This window comes from Macaca thibetana, chromosome 12 (assembly GCF_024542745.1).
Source record: "Macaca thibetana thibetana isolate TM-01 chromosome 12, ASM2454274v1, whole genome shotgun sequence".
NCBI classification, from domain to species: Eukaryota; Metazoa; Chordata; class Mammalia; order Primates; family Cercopithecidae; genus Macaca; species Macaca thibetana.
Window position 1 is genome coordinate 86,497,841 of NC_065589.1, and position 21,659 is coordinate 86,519,499.

The 21,659-nt window shown below is 38.9% G+C and overlaps 1 protein-coding gene across 7 annotated transcripts in view; it reads right to left on the reverse strand.

Moving 5' to 3' along the window:
- Positions 1–21,659, reverse strand: part of GPD2 (glycerol-3-phosphate dehydrogenase 2) — a 150,080-nt gene that overhangs the window by 95,062 nt on the left and 33,359 nt on the right. For 3 of the 7 annotated variants that reach the window (XM_050752469.1, XM_050752474.1, XM_050752468.1), the window contains exon 2: positions 13,075–13,184. In XM_050752469.1, coding sequence (XP_050608426.1) covers positions 13,075–13,176 — 102 coding nt within the window. In that variant the 5' untranslated portion in view covers positions 13,177–13,184. Of the gene's footprint in view, positions 1–13,074; positions 13,185–15,648; positions 15,978–16,035; positions 17,354–19,217; positions 19,473–21,659 lie in introns of those variants that run through there. The other 4 variants (XM_050752470.1, XM_050752471.1, XM_050752472.1 and 1 more) reach the window with 4 other exon arrangements.

Below are 21,659 nucleotides of genomic sequence, written 5' to 3' on the forward strand. Positions count from 1 at the left end.
TCTGCTAAAACTGAGTAGCAGCTGCCATCCTTAGGCAGGGCTTGTGCACTCTTGTTAGTCCAGGATTCCTGCTCACTGGCTTCACACTTGTACCTCATCACTTTATCCCCTGTAGGCATATGAGTTCATCAACCTTGGCTTAAAGACAGGAACAACTCCAGCTCTATCAAATTCAGGATCAATTCCCTAATTCAGCCATTGAAGCCAGAAGAGAGGAGAGCCCAACACACAAAACAAACTGCTTTTTGCCTAGCATAATTCCAACCACAGCTCCCAAATACAAAATTTTTATCCTGGTGGACTTGGGACAATATCTAATATTTAATAATACTTTGATGTTATTTCTGTTATATTTAATTATGGGAGAAGTAGATTTTTTTTCAACTTGTTAACCAATTTTCATCTGCATTTTAGAAAGATAAAATTCCTTCAGCATTCTGATAGCAAACATACAGGTTTTGTCAAGAGACTCACATAAACACCTACAAAGAACTGAAAGCCAAGTTCACAATCTTTGATAGTTTACATCCCAGAGAACGTTCACCCTGAACAGGATTCAGAATGAGATCAGTTTTACTATGTCTGTACATCATTAGACTTGCAAATTACAAAAAAAAAAAAAAAAAAAAACCCTAGACATTTGCAACTTCAGGTGAGACCAAAAACAAGATCTAATAATTAGTGTCTATTTCTGAAAGAAGTGCATATTTAAAGACCACAGGCAATTAACAACCAGGTTGTCCTGTAATCATGTACAGTAATAATTGGATTATAAAGTAGGGTCTCATGCAAATCATCTCAGACTGCAACCGTCACCCTCTCCCATAATATATGATTCGATCAATGGAATCGTTAGATTTAAGGGAAACTGCTTCCTGCTTTTTGTCAATAAAAAAGACTAACCATATTTATATATTCCTAAAAGGAAAATACAACAAACATCTCCTCACAGGGAATCTTAAGATGTTTTAATGGCCTTTATTCACTTCCTGAATCACTTTGTGATTCTAAAAACTGACATTTTTTTTTCTTGCACTTACATGAGAGTAAGCAACATTTCTCAGTGTAAACATATTCAGTGAGGGATTCATGATCACTCTGTAGATAGAGTTGCCAATGGTTACACTGTCATCTCCACTGGGGTCCTCACAAAAGAAAAAAAGAGGAGCCCATCCTTCTGGGGTAGCTGGGAATGAAGGTCTAGTTCACCTTGAAGGTATTGTCCAGATTTTAAGTGACTGTGATTCCTTTGAGAAATCACACAGAAGGTCTTTTAATAGCAATTAGAAAATATCCAAACATTTAAATTATAAAACTTTTTATAGCTAAAAAGTGAGGAAAATCCCTTGGCTCTGTCTGAATATATGTGCTTCAAATAAGTTAACAACATAATTGACTATATGAGCTGAGATTTGGGAGATAGGTTTTTTTGGTTTTCAGATAAATATTTTGAAAACAGAGTATGTGCTTGCTTTTCAACTCTGACGGCTCACTGAAAGTCAGAGGACCTGGGGAGTAAGCTTGAGGTTGGGGTAGACAGAGAAGGAAGAAGAAATAGAACCATTAGTTGCCTAGAAGCTGCCAGCTCACACCCCTGACATTAGCTCCTTAGGTGTCACTCACACTCCCCAGAGAAAGGAGGAATCTTTTGACCAGTGAGGAAACCTTTAGTTATCCCTTGAGCAAGTAATTAAAAGAATCAAAATTTGATCCCAGATTTGACTCCAAATCTCATGTCCTCAGCTCTGCTAGGTCATCTTTGCCTGTATGTGTGGGTCACTTGGGCCTCTAGATCTGCCCACCTTTCTGGCATCAGCAATGCAGAACTGTTGATGGCAGTTAGTGAGATCAAGAGTCCTAGGGCATCTCCCTCACCTAAAGCCAACCACACCGGGCAGTTAAGTTGTCACACAGAATTCTATGAAATAGCACTTTTTTTTTTTTTTTTTTTTTTTTTGAGACAGAGTCTCACTCTGTTGCCCAGGCCAGAGTGCAGTGCCGCGATTTTAGCTCCAAGGTGCAACCTCCACCTCCCGGGTTTGTGCAATTCTCCTGCCTCAGACTCCCCAGTAGCTGGGATTACAGGCACCCACTACCATACCTGTCTGATTTTTGTATTTTTAGTAGAGGTGGGGTTTCGCCATGCTGGCCAAGCTGGTCTCAAGCTCCCGACCTCAGGTGATCTGCCCGCCTTGGCATCCCAAACTGCTGGGATTACAGGCGTTAGGCAATGCACCCAGCCAGCACTTTTTCTTAATAATCTCCCTAAAGCATCTGGAAGTAGATCCAGAAGTGAAAGAGGGCTCACTCGTTCCCCATCCCTCTCAGGTGAATAAAATGATGCCCAACTGAGCCAACGAGCCAGTTCCAAGCTTTATAATCCAGACGGCCTTCAACTACACTTTCACCTGTGTTCAAAATTACATTTTGGCCAAATTTATAATGCATACTTGTCATTTCTCTGTGGATTATTTCATCAAATATAATTTTTCTGGTTGGTACTCACTATCATACAATTAGTTTACAGAAATTCTTTGTTGAAATCACAAATTACAAAACAAATAAAGTAAAACTGGAATCGCCTAACTTCTGTTTAAATCATCTATTTCTAAAACTACCTAAAAGATGCTTTCCTAGCATAAACATAATTTAACTATTAAGCTGAAGGATGGGGAGTGGGGAGAGGGAAGCTAAAGGACTCTCCCCAAAGCATTTATAGAAAGTTTCCTCCGTCTACAACATCCCTAAAAAGTTTTTAAAGAGGCCTTAAAATGAATAAATAGTTGAAAATGAAATGCAAAGTCAAATCAAAATGAATGTCAATGTTGCTCAGTTAGCAACAGCCTAGCAGCTCACCAGCTGTCAACGTTAATCATAGCTCAGTCGTTGACTCACTGAGTGACCTATAGAAGTACAGTTAACCTCACTGATTTTGTATGCCAGCAACAAAATAGCATCACAAACTCCTCGAAGGCCTGATGTGAGTTATAACTCAAAGATATTGCCATGGCCCCACTTTGGGGGCTAAGTGTTAAATAAAAACCAAAATTATAAGGAAGATGATAGGATGCTCTTCAGAGAACATTTCCAGCTCTGTCTGCATAATTTTAGTGCTTTGATGAAACATGTCTCTGAAAAAAACAGTTAACCATATAGAGTAGTTAAGAATAGTTTCAACTGGCCTTATCTAAAATACAGATTATTCAGAATCCTCATCAAGCTTTAGATATCAGATACATTCCCACAAATTTAGTTATATTTCTAAGAGAAAAACAGTTCTTCCAGGAATCCATGCATAGGGTTCTAAATAAGAGAGGCAAATGAATGATACAGTCTTTGGCATAACCCTAACAATAAAATTCTCATCGAAAGAAATATAGCTCATTTGTCCACCAGATTAGAAACTAAATTCAACACACATATGTAATGGCTAAATGTTTAACAAAACTTTTTCTCTTCTTCCAGAGAACACTCCCACACCGTGCGGTAGAAATGGTCCAGTGGGGTGAGACCCCTATAGCAGGGCAGACCCACTAGAATAAAGAGACACAGGTCCCTGGGTAATTGCAGGAAATAGGTTCCCCATCTATCCACATTGAACTATAACGTGAGCAACAAATAAACGTGCATTATGATAAGCCACTGAGCTTTGAGGATTGGTTATTATACCAATTAGCTCACTTCAATTAATACACAAGTTTGAGATATGCTTAGTTTTACAACCCAAGATTTACAACTCGCCTACATTGCATATAGTATACACAATAGAGAATGTACTATGAATGGATGAGGCATCATCATTTACAAAAATAAAAATTAGGAAATACATCCATACAGACAATACCTCAAAAGGACAGACCATCAAATGCAAGCCCTAGAAAGCCATGGTGCAGAGACATTTCTACCTTCACATTTAACATAACGCTGATGGCCCTTTAAACAAACAGGTAGCTTATGGTTCAACCATGAGTTCTTTCTTCCACCATCAGAAATAGCCATTTTAGTTGATTTTAACATTTAGGTGGGAACTACAGTGTTAGATATCCTATGAAGAATGTATTCACAATAGCCAAGATATGGAAACAACCTAAATGCCATTCATCAACAGACAAATGAATAAAGAAATGTAGTATATACATAAAATGGTATATTATTCAGCCTTAAAGAAGAAGAAGGAAGTCCTGACATTGCTGACAACATGGATAGCCCTGGAGGACATTATGCTAAGTGAAATAAGCCAGACACTGAAAGACAAATACTATATGATCTCGCTTATAAGTGAGAGTTAAAATAGTCAAACTCATAGAAGCAGAGAATAAAATAATGGGAAGCAGAGAATAAAATAATAGTAAACAGAGGGTGGGCAGGTGGATGTTGAGCAAGGGGTACAGAGTTTCAGTTATGTTCAAGGAAATAATTGGATTTTTGTTGTTGTTGTTGTTGTTGAGATGAAGTCTCACTGTGTTGCCCAGGCTGGAGTGCAGTGGTGCAATCTCGGCTCACTGCAACCTCCATCTCCCAGGTTCAAGTAATTCTCCTGTCTCAGCCTCCTGAGTAGCTGGGATTATAGGTGTCCACCACCATGCCGGCTAATTTTTATATTTTTAGTAGAGATGGGGCTTTGCCATGTTGGCCAAGCTGGTCTCGAACTTCTGACTTCAGGTGATCTGCTGCCATAGCCTCCCAAAGTGCTGGGATTACAGGCATGAGCCACCACACCTGGCCATCAAGGGAAGAATTTTAAAAAGCAACTTTATTCTGCCATCAACAGGTATAGGAAAAAAAAACAATAATAAAGACTATTTAGGAACATTCATTTTTATAGCACTTCCTAAGGTTTCTTTAAAGAGAAAGACTGGGACTGGCCTCACGCCTGTAATCTCAGCTCTTTGGGAGACCGAGGCGGGCAGATAACCCTAGGTCAGATGTTCAAGACCAGCCTGGTCAACATGGCGAAACCCCGTCTCTACTAAAAAATACAAAAATTAGCCGGATGTGGCGGTGGGCGATTGTAATCCCAGCTACTTGGGGGACTGAGGCAGGAAGAACTGCTTGAACCTGGGAGGCAGAGGTTGCAGTGAGCCAAGATCGCGCCACTGCACTCCAGCGTGGACACTGTCTCAAAAAAAAAGTGGCGGGGGGCGGGTGGTGGAAAGATTGCTTACAAACCTATGCAACATGCCTCTGCAGATAGAATATTGTTTACTCAGGGAGAGCAAGAAAGTCTAGTAGCCTGAATTGACTTACAAAGTTAAAAGCAATCTGGTAATAAAAAAAGAAAAAGAAAGAAAGCAAATGTGTCATGTGATAGTTTCAGCTACAGCTACATCAACACTCAGGAAGAGTTACACTGATTTCAAACCCACAGATCCTCCTTAGTTCAAGCAACTGAAGAATGTTTCTAATTGAGGTTAAATTATCAAAGATGTTCAGGGTGTTCAAAAGATAAACAAATTGTTACGTTCAAACAAAGAAACTGCTGAAAAACAATGCTTAAGTGGAATTCTTGTAATTTAAATTGTTTATTTTCTTTTTTTCCTGCAGATGCCACAAGATTAAATTGTTTCTTAACTGACATCATATCTTAGATACTATGCTTATGATTTTGATTTCTCTTTAATCAATACTCTTTTGAACTTTAAGTTTCTCTACCTTCTACCAGTTTATCTGTTTAGTCATCAATATAAGCAAAAGCGTGCCAACCAAAAGTTCGGCTATTTTTTTTAAACTCTGATGTTACATCTTTCTTATTATGCCTGACAAGGCTAGGTCTACTTCAAATGTTCATATCCTACCTCAGGGGAAGGGAAAGGCTAGCAGATGCTGAGGACCTGCTATGTGCTAGGTACTGTGATCACTGATTTGTATGTATTGACTTAGTGCTTGGCAGAGAAAAAAGCCTGTGAGTAAAGTGACATTATTCTTACTTTATGAAGAAATTGGAATTCTGAAAATTTGTATAACCTGCATACAACAGGGTCACCAAAACCCAGTCACACTCATATAACAGACACATTCAAGAAGCTAAATGTTGCTTTATTTGGAGTCTATTCAAATAAATCCTAAAGTAGATCTTATTTTGACTAGAGTTGATCATTCTTTTTTGTTATTTTTGGTTTTCTGTTTTGTTTTGTTTTTTGCTTCTTGTCTAATCTTATCTTTTGCTACTGACTTTAAAACTTTTGAGTCATTGGTACTACTAATCAAAAAGCACTACTTTGTTAGAACTCTTACAAATAAGATATGGAGAGGGAGAGACTGAAATTACAAGTTAAAACAATGTTCTCAAAATTCCTGCTGATTTTAATTATCCATGCATCACTTTGCCTCTCATTAGCATAAATATTTTTCCTCCTGGGTTTTGCTGACACTAACAAAGGTAGTATAGGCTTACCTGTATTTCAACTCACCTAACACATCACTGTTATCAGGGTTTTTTTTCATATTCGCTTAATTAACACATATAACGGAGTGAACTATAGTATTTCCTAAGCCACCCACAAGCATAGAGAATTGATGTCTCTTACAAAGTGAGAGGCTATTTTGCAAATCATGAAGATCCTGTCATCAACACCTATTACAATATCAACATGCTCGAACATCATGACTTTGGGAAAGAAGAAATAAATTTAATTGCATTTCATTTCAAGCTAAAATGATACATGAAAATTCAGATAACATCACTGACTTTGGGAAAGGAGAAATTAGTTTAATTGCATTCCATTTCAAGGTACAATGATACCTGAAATTTCAGATTTACCCCCCCCGGAAAAAATTTAAGAGTTTTTTTCCCTAACATTACCTGTTTTTTAAAAAAAATGTTTCACCACAGAATTCCAATAAATGGCATTGATATTAATTTATCAAAGAGACTATATTCATGTAACTTTTTAGCAACATATCAGTTATATAAATCAAGTATGCCATAATTCATATAAGCCTACATAGAAAAAAAAAAAAAAAAAGAAAGAAACAGTGGGAAATTCAAGGAATTTCTTATAACAGAGAGGTTAAGTCAACAATTGGGGTTGATCTTCTTGCTCATCCTCAGATCAGGAAGCAAGGAGAAAGGAAACCAGAAGAGTGTTGGTACACCTCTCTTTGAGTCATTTTCCTATAACCTAAAATGAAGGATATATACCATTTGCTACTAATCCCAAAAGTTTTAACAAAGTATCCCTGAATGCAAGGTCTCCAGTGACAAGAGCAACTTGCTTTCTGACTACAACCGCACTTTATATTCATATCTTTTTGGACTCTCATAAGAGGTAACACTTTTGAAAGCTTCCTATGTGCCAGGAACTGTCCCAGGCTTCACTGCTTTTTAATAAACCTATGAAGGAAGTACCACTGTTATCCCTATTTTATAGAAGGGAGAAAATGAGGCTGAGAGAATTTAAGAAAATCACCTATAGTCACTTAGCTATTAAGATACAGAACTAGCTGTTTACAATAGCCAAGATATGGAATCAACCTAAATGTCCATCAACAGATGACTGGATACAGAAAATGTGGTATATGTATGCATGATGGAATACTATTCAGTTATTAAAAAGAATGAAATAGGCCGGGCACAGGAGTTCAAGACCAGCCTGAGCAATGTGGCAAGACCCCATCTCTATTAAAAAAAAAAAGAAAAAGAAAAAGAATGAAATCCTGTCATTTGCAACAACATGGATGAGCCTGGAGGACATTATGTTACGTGAAATAAGTCAGGCACAGAAAGATAAATACTTCATGTTCTCACTCATATCTATGGGCTAAAATAAATTGAGCTCATACAAATAGAGAGTAGAATTGTTAGTATTAAAAGCTGGAAAGGGGGTGGGGGAAGACAGGGAGAGGCTGGTTAATACATACAAAGTTACAGCTAGATGGAATAAGTTCTAGGGCTTTGTAACACTATAGGCTGAATATGGTTAACAATAATTTAGTATATATTTTCAAAAAGCTAGAAGAGAGGATTTTTAATGTTCACAAGACAAAGAAATGATCAATGTTTGAGGTGATGGATATGCCAATTACCTTGATTTGATCGTTACACGTTGTATACATGCACAGAAATATCATTCTGCATTCCATAAATATGCACAATTATGACATGTCGAATAAAAATAAAGGGATAGATATGTAAATAAATAAAGGTAAGGAAACATACCCAAAAAAAGAAAAGTACAGCTAGGTGTTAGATGCAGGCAGTCTGCAGAGACTGCTCCAAAGATCACGCTCTTGGCCTTTTTGTTCTGTTGCTTATCAATGGCACACCAATCAATGAGAATTTCTCACTTCCCTGATTCTAAGAAGCTCATTCCTCTCATTAAAAAGAGACCTTGAGAGGAATGATCTTCTTAGAATCAGGGTGCCTGTAATCCAGTTACTTGGGAGGCTGAGGTAGGAGAATCACTTGAACCCAGGAGGCAGAGGTTGCAATGAGCTGAGATCATGCCACTGCAGTTCAGCCTGGGCAACAAGAGTGAAACTCCATGTCAGGGAAAAAAAAAAAAAGAGAGAGAGAGAGATCTTGATTTCCATATTCTGAGGCCCACTCCTTGCCTATTTATGGTGCAGGGGGGAAAAATATTTTCACATCTGGGCTTTGAGAAAGCTCTCAGTGGTTCTCAAGTTTTGCCTCAGCTCACAAAGCCACCACACCTTCAGACCAGGTCATGGAAGGAAAAAACCTAGAATGTGTTATGTGAGCAAGACCACTCTTCCGACCTGAATAGATTTTTGTCATATCAACCACATCACTGGGGTTCAAGAAAAGCCCACATCATCACATAGATTTTTCCAGTTAGGACCTAGAAGGTATGAAATAAACGTTAACTTAAAAAAAAAAGTTTTAAACAGTGCTGCTGGACTATAATGAAGAGAGACTAGGGTAGCCCTGTGTGAAATCCCTGCACTCCTTCCCACCCTATTCTTGTTTCATTCTCCCTGGCCACTCCCATCCCAAACTTCCCTTCTTCCTGAGGACTCCTCATGCAGCCCTGACTTTAATGCTGTCTACTTCTGTTGCTCAAGAAGGTTTACTTGTTCTAAAAGTATCCCATGACCCCTTTTCCTAATTTAAATTTTCCTCTTCATCTACTCCATTCTCCCACCAGCCTGAAATTAGAAAAAGGAGACTCCTCTATGAAGTGCTACTTCCTTTCACTAGACCTTAGACTAGATGACCTCCAAATTTCAACTAGAAGTTTATTATTAAACCAACCTATACTAAATAGTGAATCACAATCAACTTGATCTAAAAAATCTCCACACCACCAGAGAGGTGTCTGCTTGCTCCATTCCCAGTGGGGTTGGGGTTGGTTTCTTTGAGTGGTGAAATGCTTATATTGCAGTACTAAGACTCTTGTTCCTTGGCATACGGGTGGTCTGGGGAGAAGAAAACTCAAGCTCCCTTTGTGGAAACTTTGTCACCTGCTTATGGGTGGAAATCAAGAAAAGGGGACAAGAAAATGAAGAGGAAGCCACTCTAAGACCACGCTAAAAGCCCTCAGATGCTTAACTGAGGAAGGCCTGGAATGTGGATGTTGTCTGTGGCCACAAACCTCCTTCCCTGGAGGTGGACACAAGCAAAAGAAGTCAGCCAACCTTCATCTCCTTTCCTCATCAACTTCCTTGTTGGAATTGAAGATTTAGGCTGCTCAGCTCCAAAAGAATAATAATAGTAATAATTGCCCTCTCCTTAGGCTATAACAACCCTCGCATTCTTCTATCTCTTCTAAATCTGACCTGTTTCCCTTAGAAAATAAAAATAATGAACCTCTAGAGTTCACTTGGCTCAACAGTGGGCACTATTCATCATTGATAAACATAAGTAATAGCAATGTTAATAATATGCTTGTATGGAAGAAAAGCCATACTATGCAGTAAATTGAGACAAAAGCATCATTGCTACCACCTCTAACCCCTAACCTGCTCCCAGAAACACCAGTCTCCACAGAGCCCTCTATTCTTCCACCTACAGTGGCTCTGATTCAAGCAACTGCATTCAAGGTAAGTGAAACCACATCTTATTCAATTTCAATCTGTCTTATGTTTAATTAATTTTTAAAGAATATACAATCGTTTTCTTTACAAATATAAGGTAATTTAACTATAGAATTGACCCAAAGGTTTTCAGGAGCTCACCTGGCACCTAAACACTCATAGCACTATCTCATCACCAAACATGTTTTAACAATGTACCAACTTTTATATTCAATCCATTTGTATTTAGAATATAGCCCTTGCTTGTATTTCAAGGAAGAAGCTTTGTCCTGGGAGTACCAAACGGGCACAAGCCAGGGGCCAGGAAGACAGAGCATGCAAGAACACAGCAAAATGTGCCAGAACCAAAGTCAATAGGCTGCTCTCTAGGACATCAGGAACTTGGGGTTTCCAAACTAACTTATTCTTAATAAAAGGCAGTTTATCAGTTGGAATCCTCTTAGAAAACTAGAAAAAATATAAACATACAGTAGGTAAATATACCTGTAACAAGCCAATACTTTAAGCATCACTCTGCAGAAAAATGGAGCATACCTAGTCACATTTAAGGCCCCAGCTTCTACAAACAAAAATGTAGCCAATTAATGTATCTCAAAGGGCAGATTTTTTCTGACTACTGAAGTCAGGAAAATCCCCCCCCAGAATGGCTCTGATTGGCAGATATTTTCTGAGAGAGGACAGCTGAGTTAATGGAGGCCTGTGGTCATTTTATGTCAATGGCTGGAATAGGTTGTTTCCTCTTCTCATTCTTGCTTTTATTTTTTATTTTTGCCAGTCCCTATGGCTACATCGCACCTGCTACCCCCCAAATACATGCTAATGGCAGTATCTTAAAGGGACAGGAATCACCAGAAAAGAAATGCATATAGTTGGATTTCTTATGCAACTCAATGATTGCATATGCCTGTAGTAATTTTTTTCAACAGAACTTGTCAGGTTAAAATTATAAATGACTTCAAGCTGCTGGTATCCATTTCATTTGGCTATTAGGGTGGTCAGGATATCTAACTTAGGAAAGATAAAATGACAACATGTCCCAGGAATCAACAGGTCTTTATTTTGCCTTGATTTTACTGAATAAAATTCTCCTATAACTTGATGCTTGGGGCCAGAGTCTCTTCTGTTTATTCTATTTTTTAAGACCAATTATTAGAGAGAACTCAAACCAAAAAAAAGGGATGAAACAGTGTTACCTAGGTACAAATTTAAGCTATAAACTCTGAAGTAAGACATGCTTACTGTGGTTAAAAGATATAAACCACATATAAATTTAGCAACAACTCATCATATTAGATATCGTGACCTTTGGCATTGGCATTTTTCGGTATCGTTTCAGATAGCACTGGTAAAGATGGCAGAAGTAATCTAATCCCTTAATGCCCATGTCACAAACAGAAGTGCGCTTCTGAAATAGCCTCAGCAGAAGCCACATCTTTTCACACCTGCTTTTAAGGAACCAAGGCAATCTTTTAAAAGAAATAGTACATTGAGCATGATCAGTGGATGAGGAAGAGTTTCAATACCAAGTCAGTGAATTAATAACACCATTGTATGTATCGAAACTCCACTATGCACCCAATAAATATGTATAATGATTATGTGTCAATTAAAAAAATAAAAACTGCAACATACATGCATTGAGAGTGATGTCCTCACAGTTCAGAATGCAAAAGAAAAACTAACACTAATCAAAAGACTATTACTAATCAAAAGACTATTCAATATCACCCATCTTTAGCAGGAATCACATAAAAATTGGCTTGTTGAGTTTTTTAATGATAAGCCAGCAAACTAATTCTTCTTAATATGTGTTTTTATTTATTTATTTTATTGATTGATTGAGACAGGGTCTCACTTTGTCACCCAGGCTTAAGTACAGTGACATGATCTCAGCTCACTACAGCCTCCACCTTCCAGGCTCAAGCAATCCTCCCACCTCAGCTTCTGGAGTAGCTGGGACTATAGGTGTATACCATCATGCCCGGCTAATTTTTGTATTTTTTTGTAGAGACAGGGTTTCACCATATTGTCCAGGCTGGTCTCAAACTTCTGGGCTCAAGGGATCTGCCTGCCCTGGCCTCCCAAAGTGCTGGGATTTCAGGTTTGCGCCAGTGAACCTGGCCACAGTATGTGTTTTTAAAGTGATCCTCATTCAGGATATGGGATTGCAAGCAATGCGCCTGGCTCTGCCACCTTGTAGCACAAAGAAACAGAAACAAGAAGTATAAGACAAACCATGGCTTAAAGGCAGCCACAAAAATGTATAAAATGAATCACTCAGTTACAAATTGTTTACCAAATTCCTTCACCTTCATCTTTGAGAAAGAAATGCACTACACAGCTAGTATCCCAAAATGTCCTAATGACATGGGAGAGGGGGAACAAGAGACTGATACTAACTACTAAGGTGGTTGCCAGCATTTCAAGCCTCAAAAAAGAACAAAGCCATTCAGCAAAATTATTTCCTGGCATCAATTTGAACTATGGGAAGTCACAGTTGTAAGGTAAAGGAAAAAAAAAAAAAAGAAAGAAAAGAAACTGAACACTTTATAATATTTGGAAACTTCTTACCAACCCTTATTTTCATGGCTTTCCTCCATTAAAATTTTTACCTAATACAAAGTAATACTTCATAAATAACTAAACCTTGAAGAAATAAAACCAGGATTCAGTTGGGCCTTTTCTTTTCCATTTCCTTTCTGAGTTGCCTGCCTTCTAATAAGACAAAAACTTTTGGCAGGAACATAGAAGGTATCCAGACATTTCAATGAATTAGACAAGGAAAGTCTAAATGAAGAAACCCTGGCACTCATAAATGAAGCAGTCTTTTAAAAACCAAAGAGCCAAAACAGAGGCTAAATAATGCTTCCTGAAAAAGAAATTCACTTTTTAAAAAAGGAGATACACACAGTTCTCCAGGATCATTAAGGCACTGTTCTAAATTAGTATCTTTCAGATCAAACTGAGAAACTTCACAAGTATTTTCTAAACAAAACCGTGAGTGCACACACTCCCCATAGACAGTTCTTTAGCAGATTGAAGTTGCATACTGTAATCAACACAAGTACAGTTACTTACTTGTTTCCTTCTGTAATGAGCAAACTGAGAAAGTCCTAAAACAGTCGCAAGAGCACCTCCTCCAACAAGAATGGTCCCTTTCACTGCCTTTTGAAATGCCATTTTTTAGCCTACAAAGAAAAAAAAAAAACAAAAAGAAGTTAATTGGGATAGTTATCGCATAACCATCCCAATAAGAAAAAGACACTGTGTAGATTATGAAACCATGTTAAACTAGAAAAGAAAACATAAAATAAGGAAACTACTAACAAACCAATGTGCATACTGCAACTCAAAAGAAATAGCCAAAAAATTCTAGACAAGGGAACTGATTACATAAAAGTTACTTTCTGATCCAATAGGAATTAAAGAAAGAAAAGCAAATTAAGAGACAACTGAGGATATTTAAACAGTATAAAGTCAAGAGAACTGTGAAAAGAAGTGTCACTGGGTATTTGACAAAACTGCATGCTATACTTGTAAATTTGTTCAACACCTAATCCTCTCCTCAAGGAGAACCAGCAGAAAGAAGTCTTGGGTCACTCAACAGGACAATAAACATCAGCCTGCTTCAGGTTATTTGGCAAGTGTTTAATTCAAATTGTGGTACAACTCCCTTCCCAAGTTTCTCCCTTTCTAATGAAGTTTTCACTACAGCCAAAAGCCAGCACAGGTATATTTCTATCATTGAAAGAGTCAGCTGGGCATGGTGGCTCACGCTCATAATCCTAGCACTTTAGGAGGCCGTGGCGGTGGGCGCCTATAATCCCAGCTACTCAGGAGGCTGAGGCAGGAGAATGGTCTGAACCCAAGAGGCAGAGGTTGTAGTGAGCCGAGAGCACGCCACTGCACTCCAGCCTGGGTGACAGAGCTAGACTCTGTCTCCAAAAAAAAAAAAAAGGAAAAAAAAGAGTAGACTTTATAGATAAGAAGTCAGAGGTATTAACGCCTTAATGCTTTCACAAACTGACCAATTTAACCTGCTGTAATTCCTTTCATTGGGGGAACTTAACAACAAAAAGAAAAGTTTTCTTCTAGCCAGAGTTGCATGACACCAACATTTTAAGAGAAAACCCTCCAGATCAAGCACTCACTGTATATTTGTGCTCACTGTATTTATATTTTTTTCTTTCTCTCATTTTGTAGAGACAGTGTCTGGCTCTGTCACCCAGGCCAGAGTGCAGTGGTTCAATCATAGCTAACTGTAAAATCAAACTCCTAGGCCAGTGATTCTCCCAAGTAGCTCATACTACCAAGTGCATGCCACCATGCATGGCTGATTTTTCCTTCTTTCTCTCCTTTCTTTCCTTTTCTTTCTTTCTTTCTCTTTCTCTCTCTCTTTCTTTCTTTTTCTTTTTTTTTCTGTAGAGACAAAGTCTTGTTATGTTGCCCAAGCTAGCCTCAAGCAATCTCCTACCTTGACTTCCCAAAGTGCTAGGATTACAAACATGAGCCACCCCACACTTGGCTCCACTAAATATTTCTCAAGTTCTGCGCTGTCTTAGCTCTTAACTTTCTTTCCTCTCACTTGTTTTCCACCACTGGACTGATAATGGAATTTTCTAAAGTTTTGTTGAGGACTTAAAAATTATTCTTTAACTTTTTCAGAAACTAAAAAGATTGCACAAAAATGAAAATTCCACCAAAAATCCTTTTGTCCACTTTTACTGTTAAACATAAAAAGATAACCCTGTGTGATCAACTAAAAACATTTCTAGAGTTGAGTAATTTGACCTGCCTAAGACTTTCCATTCACAAAAGCAGGGAAACAGGGAAGCCACTACCCTATTTCCTTGTAGGGGTGGAGCACTGGCCTGTCTGGACAACACACCTTACATTCCACTGATACCTCCCAACTCAAGAAGATAATTTATTATGAAGGTAGTTTTTTTTTTTTTTTTTTTTTTTTTTGAGACGGAGTCTCGCTGTGTCGCCCAGGCTGGAGTGCAGTGGCCGGATCTCAGCTCACTGCAAGCTCTGCCTCCCGGGTTCACGCCATTCTCCTGCCTCAGCCTCCCGAGTAGCCGGGACTACAGGCGCCCGCCACCTCGCCCAGCTAGTTTTTTGTATTTTTTAGTAGAGACGGGGTTTCACCGTGTTAGCCAGGATGGTCTCGAACTCCTGACCTCGTGATCCGCCCGTCTCGGCCTCCCAAAGTGCTGGGATTACAGGCTTGAGCCACCGCGCCCGGCCATGAAGGTAGTTTTAACCTAGGATACTAAAAAAAGTATCTCAACAAAACTATGATACAGTTAAATATTTGGGTCCACACTGAATAAACTGTATCTATTATCATACTATCCTAAATAAAGAATTGCAATATAGTTGATAACTATGATTCTATAGAAAACTCATTTTAGGATACTATAAGTTATATACTGATATGTGGTGACATTTTTTAAATTTTTTTCTTCTGATCTCATTCTTCCTGACAAACTCCTAAATTCTAAAATTTGTCTTCTTAATTAAGATTCTTCCCAGGATTAGAGCCCAGGAGTTTGAGCTTGCAGTGAACTGCAATTATGCCACTGCACTCCAGACTTGGGAGACAGAACTAGATCCTATCTCTAAAAAAAAACCTGTAAAGATTCTTACCAGGAAAATATTCACTAGGTATTTGTATACTCTGCTGCTGGAGGTCTCTTCTTTACTGTCCCTTTGCTATATCAACCATCTTCTCTTTCCCAAATTATGCAGGACAGTTGGTGTATGCTGGTGAGAGGCCACCATTTATCATTCAGTCAACCCTAGGCAAAACCTTACACCCTAGGTTGCTGGGATAGTAAAAACCCTAACTTAGCAGATACCCAGTTGTCATAGCTCACTATCACCAATCAAGGTACTGCTGTAAATGTTCACATGGGTGCCTATCACACAACAATGGAAGCCCTAGCAGCCAGATAGCATGCTATCTCAAGGTTAACTGGGTTCCTCTGACAACTGGAGACACAGAATAAAGTCCTAGTTCCATTTACTATTTACCTTAAACAATGCACATGCCTGACTCATAGCAGCATGGTGGTCCCTAGGATATGAGTGTTGTGACTGATTGACTTATCACTGCTTCTGTCTTGTTGATAATGTCACTGCTGACCTCACAAAAGATACCACACATCAACATGGCCAACTGAGGGATGTTATATATAACACAGTCAATGAAAATGTTTCATTCTCAGACGTGTTCATTCAGCCAGTTAAGTTTGAAGCTAGTATTTCCAAATGAGTGGGTCCCTATGTTCCCTGCCTACCTGCTAGTATTGTTTTAATTTGATTTGTCAGAGACAAAAACTTACAAAGGAGGATATTTTCATGCATTTTCCCAATGAGCCACTAATACTATCAAAAAACTACATTCTCATATCATCTTGCAGAGTTAGCAGTAATATCAACTATAATCAATAAAGAGCTTTCCTTTTTCAATAATTTCAAAAAGTAATGTATGCTTGGGGGCTCATTATTTCTAATGTGATCAAATACTTCTGTATGGTCATTTGGCTAACTCAAAAACAAAGGCAAGAATCAGTCAGTTTCACTTGACTTTCCTAAGATAATCATTATGATTGTTGTTATTATTATAAATGTTACAATAACAATCACTGCCATTTATTATTTACTAGGTAACAGGTACTGCGCTTTTAATTCTTTATACACATCAGCTCATTTCACCCTCACAACATCTAATTTCATAAAAGGGGCAGTGGTAGTTCAGAGGAAATCGGGGATTTCCCCAAAGTCACTGCCTAGTAAGTGAGAAAACAAGACTGAGTTTATGTTCTTGATCCCTGGGTGGTTCTGCCCTGCGTTTGGTCTCAAAAGGCAACTTCTCCCCAAAAGCTATACCATATTTTGTTGTCACTCCCAAAAGAAGGACCTATTCTCAAACAATCACCCAAATGTTCAGTCCCTTGGCATTTGGGTTAATCTCCAAGGCAATGAAGAAGTCTCTAGAAAAGTATCTACTAGTAATCTTCTGCCAAGTAATGTAAGAACTTTGTTGTAGGGCCGGGCACATTGGCTCACGTCTGTAATCCCAGCACTTTGGGAGGCCGAGGTGGGTGGATCATTTGAGGTCAGGAGTTCAAGACCAGTCTGGCCAACATGCTGAAACCTTGCCTCTACTAAAAATACAAAAATTAGCCAGGCGGTTGAGGCACGCGCCTGTAATCCTAGCTACTCGGGAGCCTGAGGCAAGGGAATTCCTTGAGCCTGGGAGGCGGAGACTGCAGTGAGCCAAGATTGCACCACTGCACTCCAGTCTGGGCAACAGAGTAAGACCCTGTCTCAAAAAATAAAAAATTTAAAAAAGAACTTTAATGCTGAAAGAAGAAATTTAGAATGATATAAACCATATGCTGTGGACGACATGTACCCATTTACCATTGTAAGGAGAAACGTTTTCACAATGATTACAAACAAAACAAAAAAAGATTATTTCCTTCTAAGTAACAGTTTTACCAGAAAACTAGCAAAGAAGGGGACCAAAAATATACACAAATCTTTACTAACTTCTGCAATAAATGTTCAAGGAAACCAGAGGGGAAAAAATATTAAAAAATAGAATTAGCTTATTTGTCATAGCTTCAAATCCATGTTTTATAGCCTTTTAATTAAATCACATATATGCTGACTCAGGACTGGCTGCTGCATTGCCACAGACCAGAGCTAGCGCTAATTCTTACAAGGAGAACACCATTTGTTTAAGCAAAACCTAAACAAATGGTGCTCAACTAAATATATCTGTGAGATTATCAACTAACTGCCCACAAGGAATTAATAATCTATTTGTAGGACTAAATATCAAAGTGTGTCTTGTAACTCTGAACTCTGTCTTATAACTAGTTGTGCTATGCTGAGTGTTATAAATAGCCTGATTGAAAAAAAAAAAAAGCAAGGTGCTGTATCATTTTAATGTTGCAAGAAACTGACTCTGACTAAAAGAATTAAAGAAGGCTTCAGTGAATACAGGATTTTGGAGAAGGGTATTGAAGGGGAAAAAAAAAGAATTTGGAGGGGAGTGAGTAGGGAACGTTATAGAGAAAGACAACTGGAGGAGAAAGGGGAGCATCATGGTACGTTCTAGGCGTACAAGTAGTTATCTCGTTTGGCTGGAGATGATGTGCAGCTAGAAATGGGGTTTAAAAAAAAGTCCAGGGGGCAAGAGAGAGGAAGACCGTGTACACATGAAGTAAGATATTTCTGGGATATTCTGTTGGCAATGGGGAGTAGAGGCTGTAGAGTAAGGAAGTAAGATGTTTTGTCTAATGCTCTGTAAAGACTACTCAAGTAGATTTTTGTGTTGAAGCTTAAGAAGACAGAGAGACCAATTAGAGGGCAATGAAATAGATCCCATGTGAGAGGAGCGCCTGGTTTAAGGCAACATTAAAGAGTGCAAATCTAGAGGCGGATGTTTTGCAAAACTCTCTAAGGACTGCACTCAATTAGACAGCATGACAAGACCTGACAACCAACTACAGGAGGCAGCAGGAACAGACTGAACACAGTAGGCGGTTTTAGTTCGGGCAGCTGGAAAATGGCCCCAACATTTCAATATTAAGATCAGAAAGAGAAGCAGGCTTAAGGAAGAAGAGAAGCTCAGCTTGCAACTAAGAAAATTTGAGATCTTGATAGAACATCTACTCACAGAAAACAGCAAACAGATGGATATTTGGGTCTAAAACTCCTAAGAGTAATAGGTACTTGGGAAACTTTTGCCTAAAACTGACAGATGTAATTGCTACACAATAAAATGTACTTACTGCTAGCAAACAAAAACTAAATTTGCCACTTCTCAAAGTTTGCTGACCCTTGTTTGTACCTGACTGCTGCAACTCATCTGGCTCAGCTGAATTCGTAGATGTCCTTGTAGGGCACCCATTATAGACAGTGACTTTTAACAAAGAACAACTCCTCACATCCTACTTCATGTAAATCCCTGAGTGCACCCACCACTTCTGCCTCCTCCCATTCATAGGCAAGGCAACTATGCATAAGCAAATTTATTCCAGAACCAGATCGCACTTCCTGGCCTCTGAAATCTCTAAAAAGTACTCACTCTCCTCCTCATCTTCCTGTCTTATTTTCTCTCTTCCAGCAGCCTTACTTATCAAAATATAAATTTAGCATAAGTAAGAATCATGCAAATAGGCTGGGCCAGTGGCTCATACCTGTAACCCCAGAAATTTGGGAGGCCAAGGCAGGAGGATTGTTTGATATCAGGAGTTCAAGACCAGCTTGGGCAACAAAGCAAGACTCCATCTCTATTTAAAAAATTAGCTGGGCATGGTGGCGCACACCTCTAGTTTCAGCTATTCAAGAGGCCAAAGTGGGAGGAATCATGTGTGCTCAGGAGGTCAAGCTTCAATGTGCCATGATCATACCACTGCACTCCAGCCTGGGTGACAGAGCAAAACCCTGTCTTCAAAAAAAAAAAAAAAAAAAAAAATCAAATGTTGAAAAAAAGAATCCATGCAAATACATTTATCACTCCTCTGTGGAATAAGCCCTGGGTCCCTTTGTCAGAGGCGTGTGAACCAGAGGAACTCCATCTTGAATAGGAGCTGGGTAAAATAAGCCACCCCTTGTTTAGCATATAATCAAGAAATAACCATAAAAATGGGCAACCAGCAGCCCTGTGTAGTCCTTCTTTTATTCCTTCACTTTCACTTTATAGACTCATCCTTAACTCTTTCTTGCATGAGATCCAAGAACCCCCTCTCTAGGCATCTGGACGGGGACCCCTTTCCTGTAATACCTTTATATTTACAAAAACTCTCCTATCTTTGTGGTTTCTTATATAGAAACCTCAATTACCTTTCTAATCCCCATGCTCTACATTAGTTTAAGGAAAAAATGGGAACTTCTCAGGGTTTTCATTCTTATACCAGCATAGAAGTAAGCATATTTCTCTGTATCCCTTACAAGCATGACCAGTGGAGGGGCAGAGAGTACAGCTCAAACATCAATTACAGAAGAGTAATTTCAACAACAAGGCTTGGGGCATGTATTCTCCAGCAAGACATAAAGGCATCCCATACTGCATGCCCATGTTTATTGCAGCACTAGTCACAATAGCCAAGATTTTCAATCAGCCTAAGTGCCCATCAACAGACAAATGGATAACAAAAATGTGGTACATATACACAATGAAGTAGTATTCAGCCATAAAAAAGAATGAGATCAGGCCGGGCACAGTGGCTCACGCCTGTAATCCTAGCACTTTGGGATGCCACGGTGGGCAGATCATTTGAGGTCAGAAGTTCGAAACCAGCCTGGCCAACATGGTGAAACTCCGTCTCCATTAAAAACACAAAAAAATTGGCCAGGCATGGTGGTGGGCGCCTGTAATCCCAGCTACTCAGGAGGCTGAGACAGGAGGAAAAATAACTTGAACCTGGGAGGCGGAGGTTGCAGTGAGCTGAGATCACACCACTGCACTCCAGCCTGGGTGACAGAGCGAGACTCCGTCTCAAAAAAGAAAAGAATGAGATCATTTCATTTGCAACAACACGGGTAAAACTGGAGGACATCATGTTAAGTGAAATAAGTAAGGCACAGAAAGACAAATTTTGCATATTCTCACTCATTTGTGGGAGCCAAAAATAAAAACAAATGAACTCATGGAGACAAAGAGTCAGAGAGTAGAAGGATGGCTACCAAAGGTTGGAGATGGTAGTGAGGTTGGGGTGGGGATGGTTAATGAGTACAAAAATGTAGTTAGAATGAATAAGATCTAGTATTTGATAGAACAGGGTGACTGCAGTCAACAATAACTTATTGTACCTTTTAAAATAACTAAAAGAGTGTTTGTTGGAATGCTCGTAACACAAAGAAATAACATGCTTAAGGTAATGGATACCCCACTTACCCTGATATTACTGTTACACATTGCAAGCCTGTAGCAAATTATCTCATGTACCCAAAAATATGTATACATACTATGTACCCAGAAAAATTAAAAAGAAAAAAGAAATTAAAAATAAACAAAAGCGATCCATGCTCTTCCAATCACCTACACTGAGAAATCTAGATGTACAATGCATTTCAAACATTAAATAAAAACCCCAAGATGTAACCTAGAGGTAGCCCTTTAATCAACTCAGCCCTTTACCTAAGCCTTTTGTGGTCCAAAGGTAGCAAATGCTCCTTACACTTCATCTGTGCAGCCACCCGCTCCTGTAGCTGTGCATGCAAAACCCACTCCTTCAACTATTTTGAGTCGTGTCACACTGTCACACCCATGGAAGGCACAACTCAGAGGGTCAGGCCTCACACTCGCATACGAATCCAGTGACTTATTGAAGAAAAGTGCATGAGTCTTACAAAATAAGCATACAGAACCTCATCAGAGAAGGTCCTAGCAAACGAGTCTGTAATCAGACAGCTTCACAGCAAGTCCATAGTAAAACAGAAGAAGGAGTGAGCTCAAAAGCATCTTCTCTCCCAGCAGCACCGTTTTAACTATAGAAGTCAAGATCTCTGGGTGGCTTGAACTAGATGTGTTTTAGCAAGCAAACCTTTTATTATTCCAATTAATGTGATAACAAATGTTTTGTACAATCCCCTTGAAGGAGGTATCTCATAGTTCAGACACACCAAGTAACAATCAA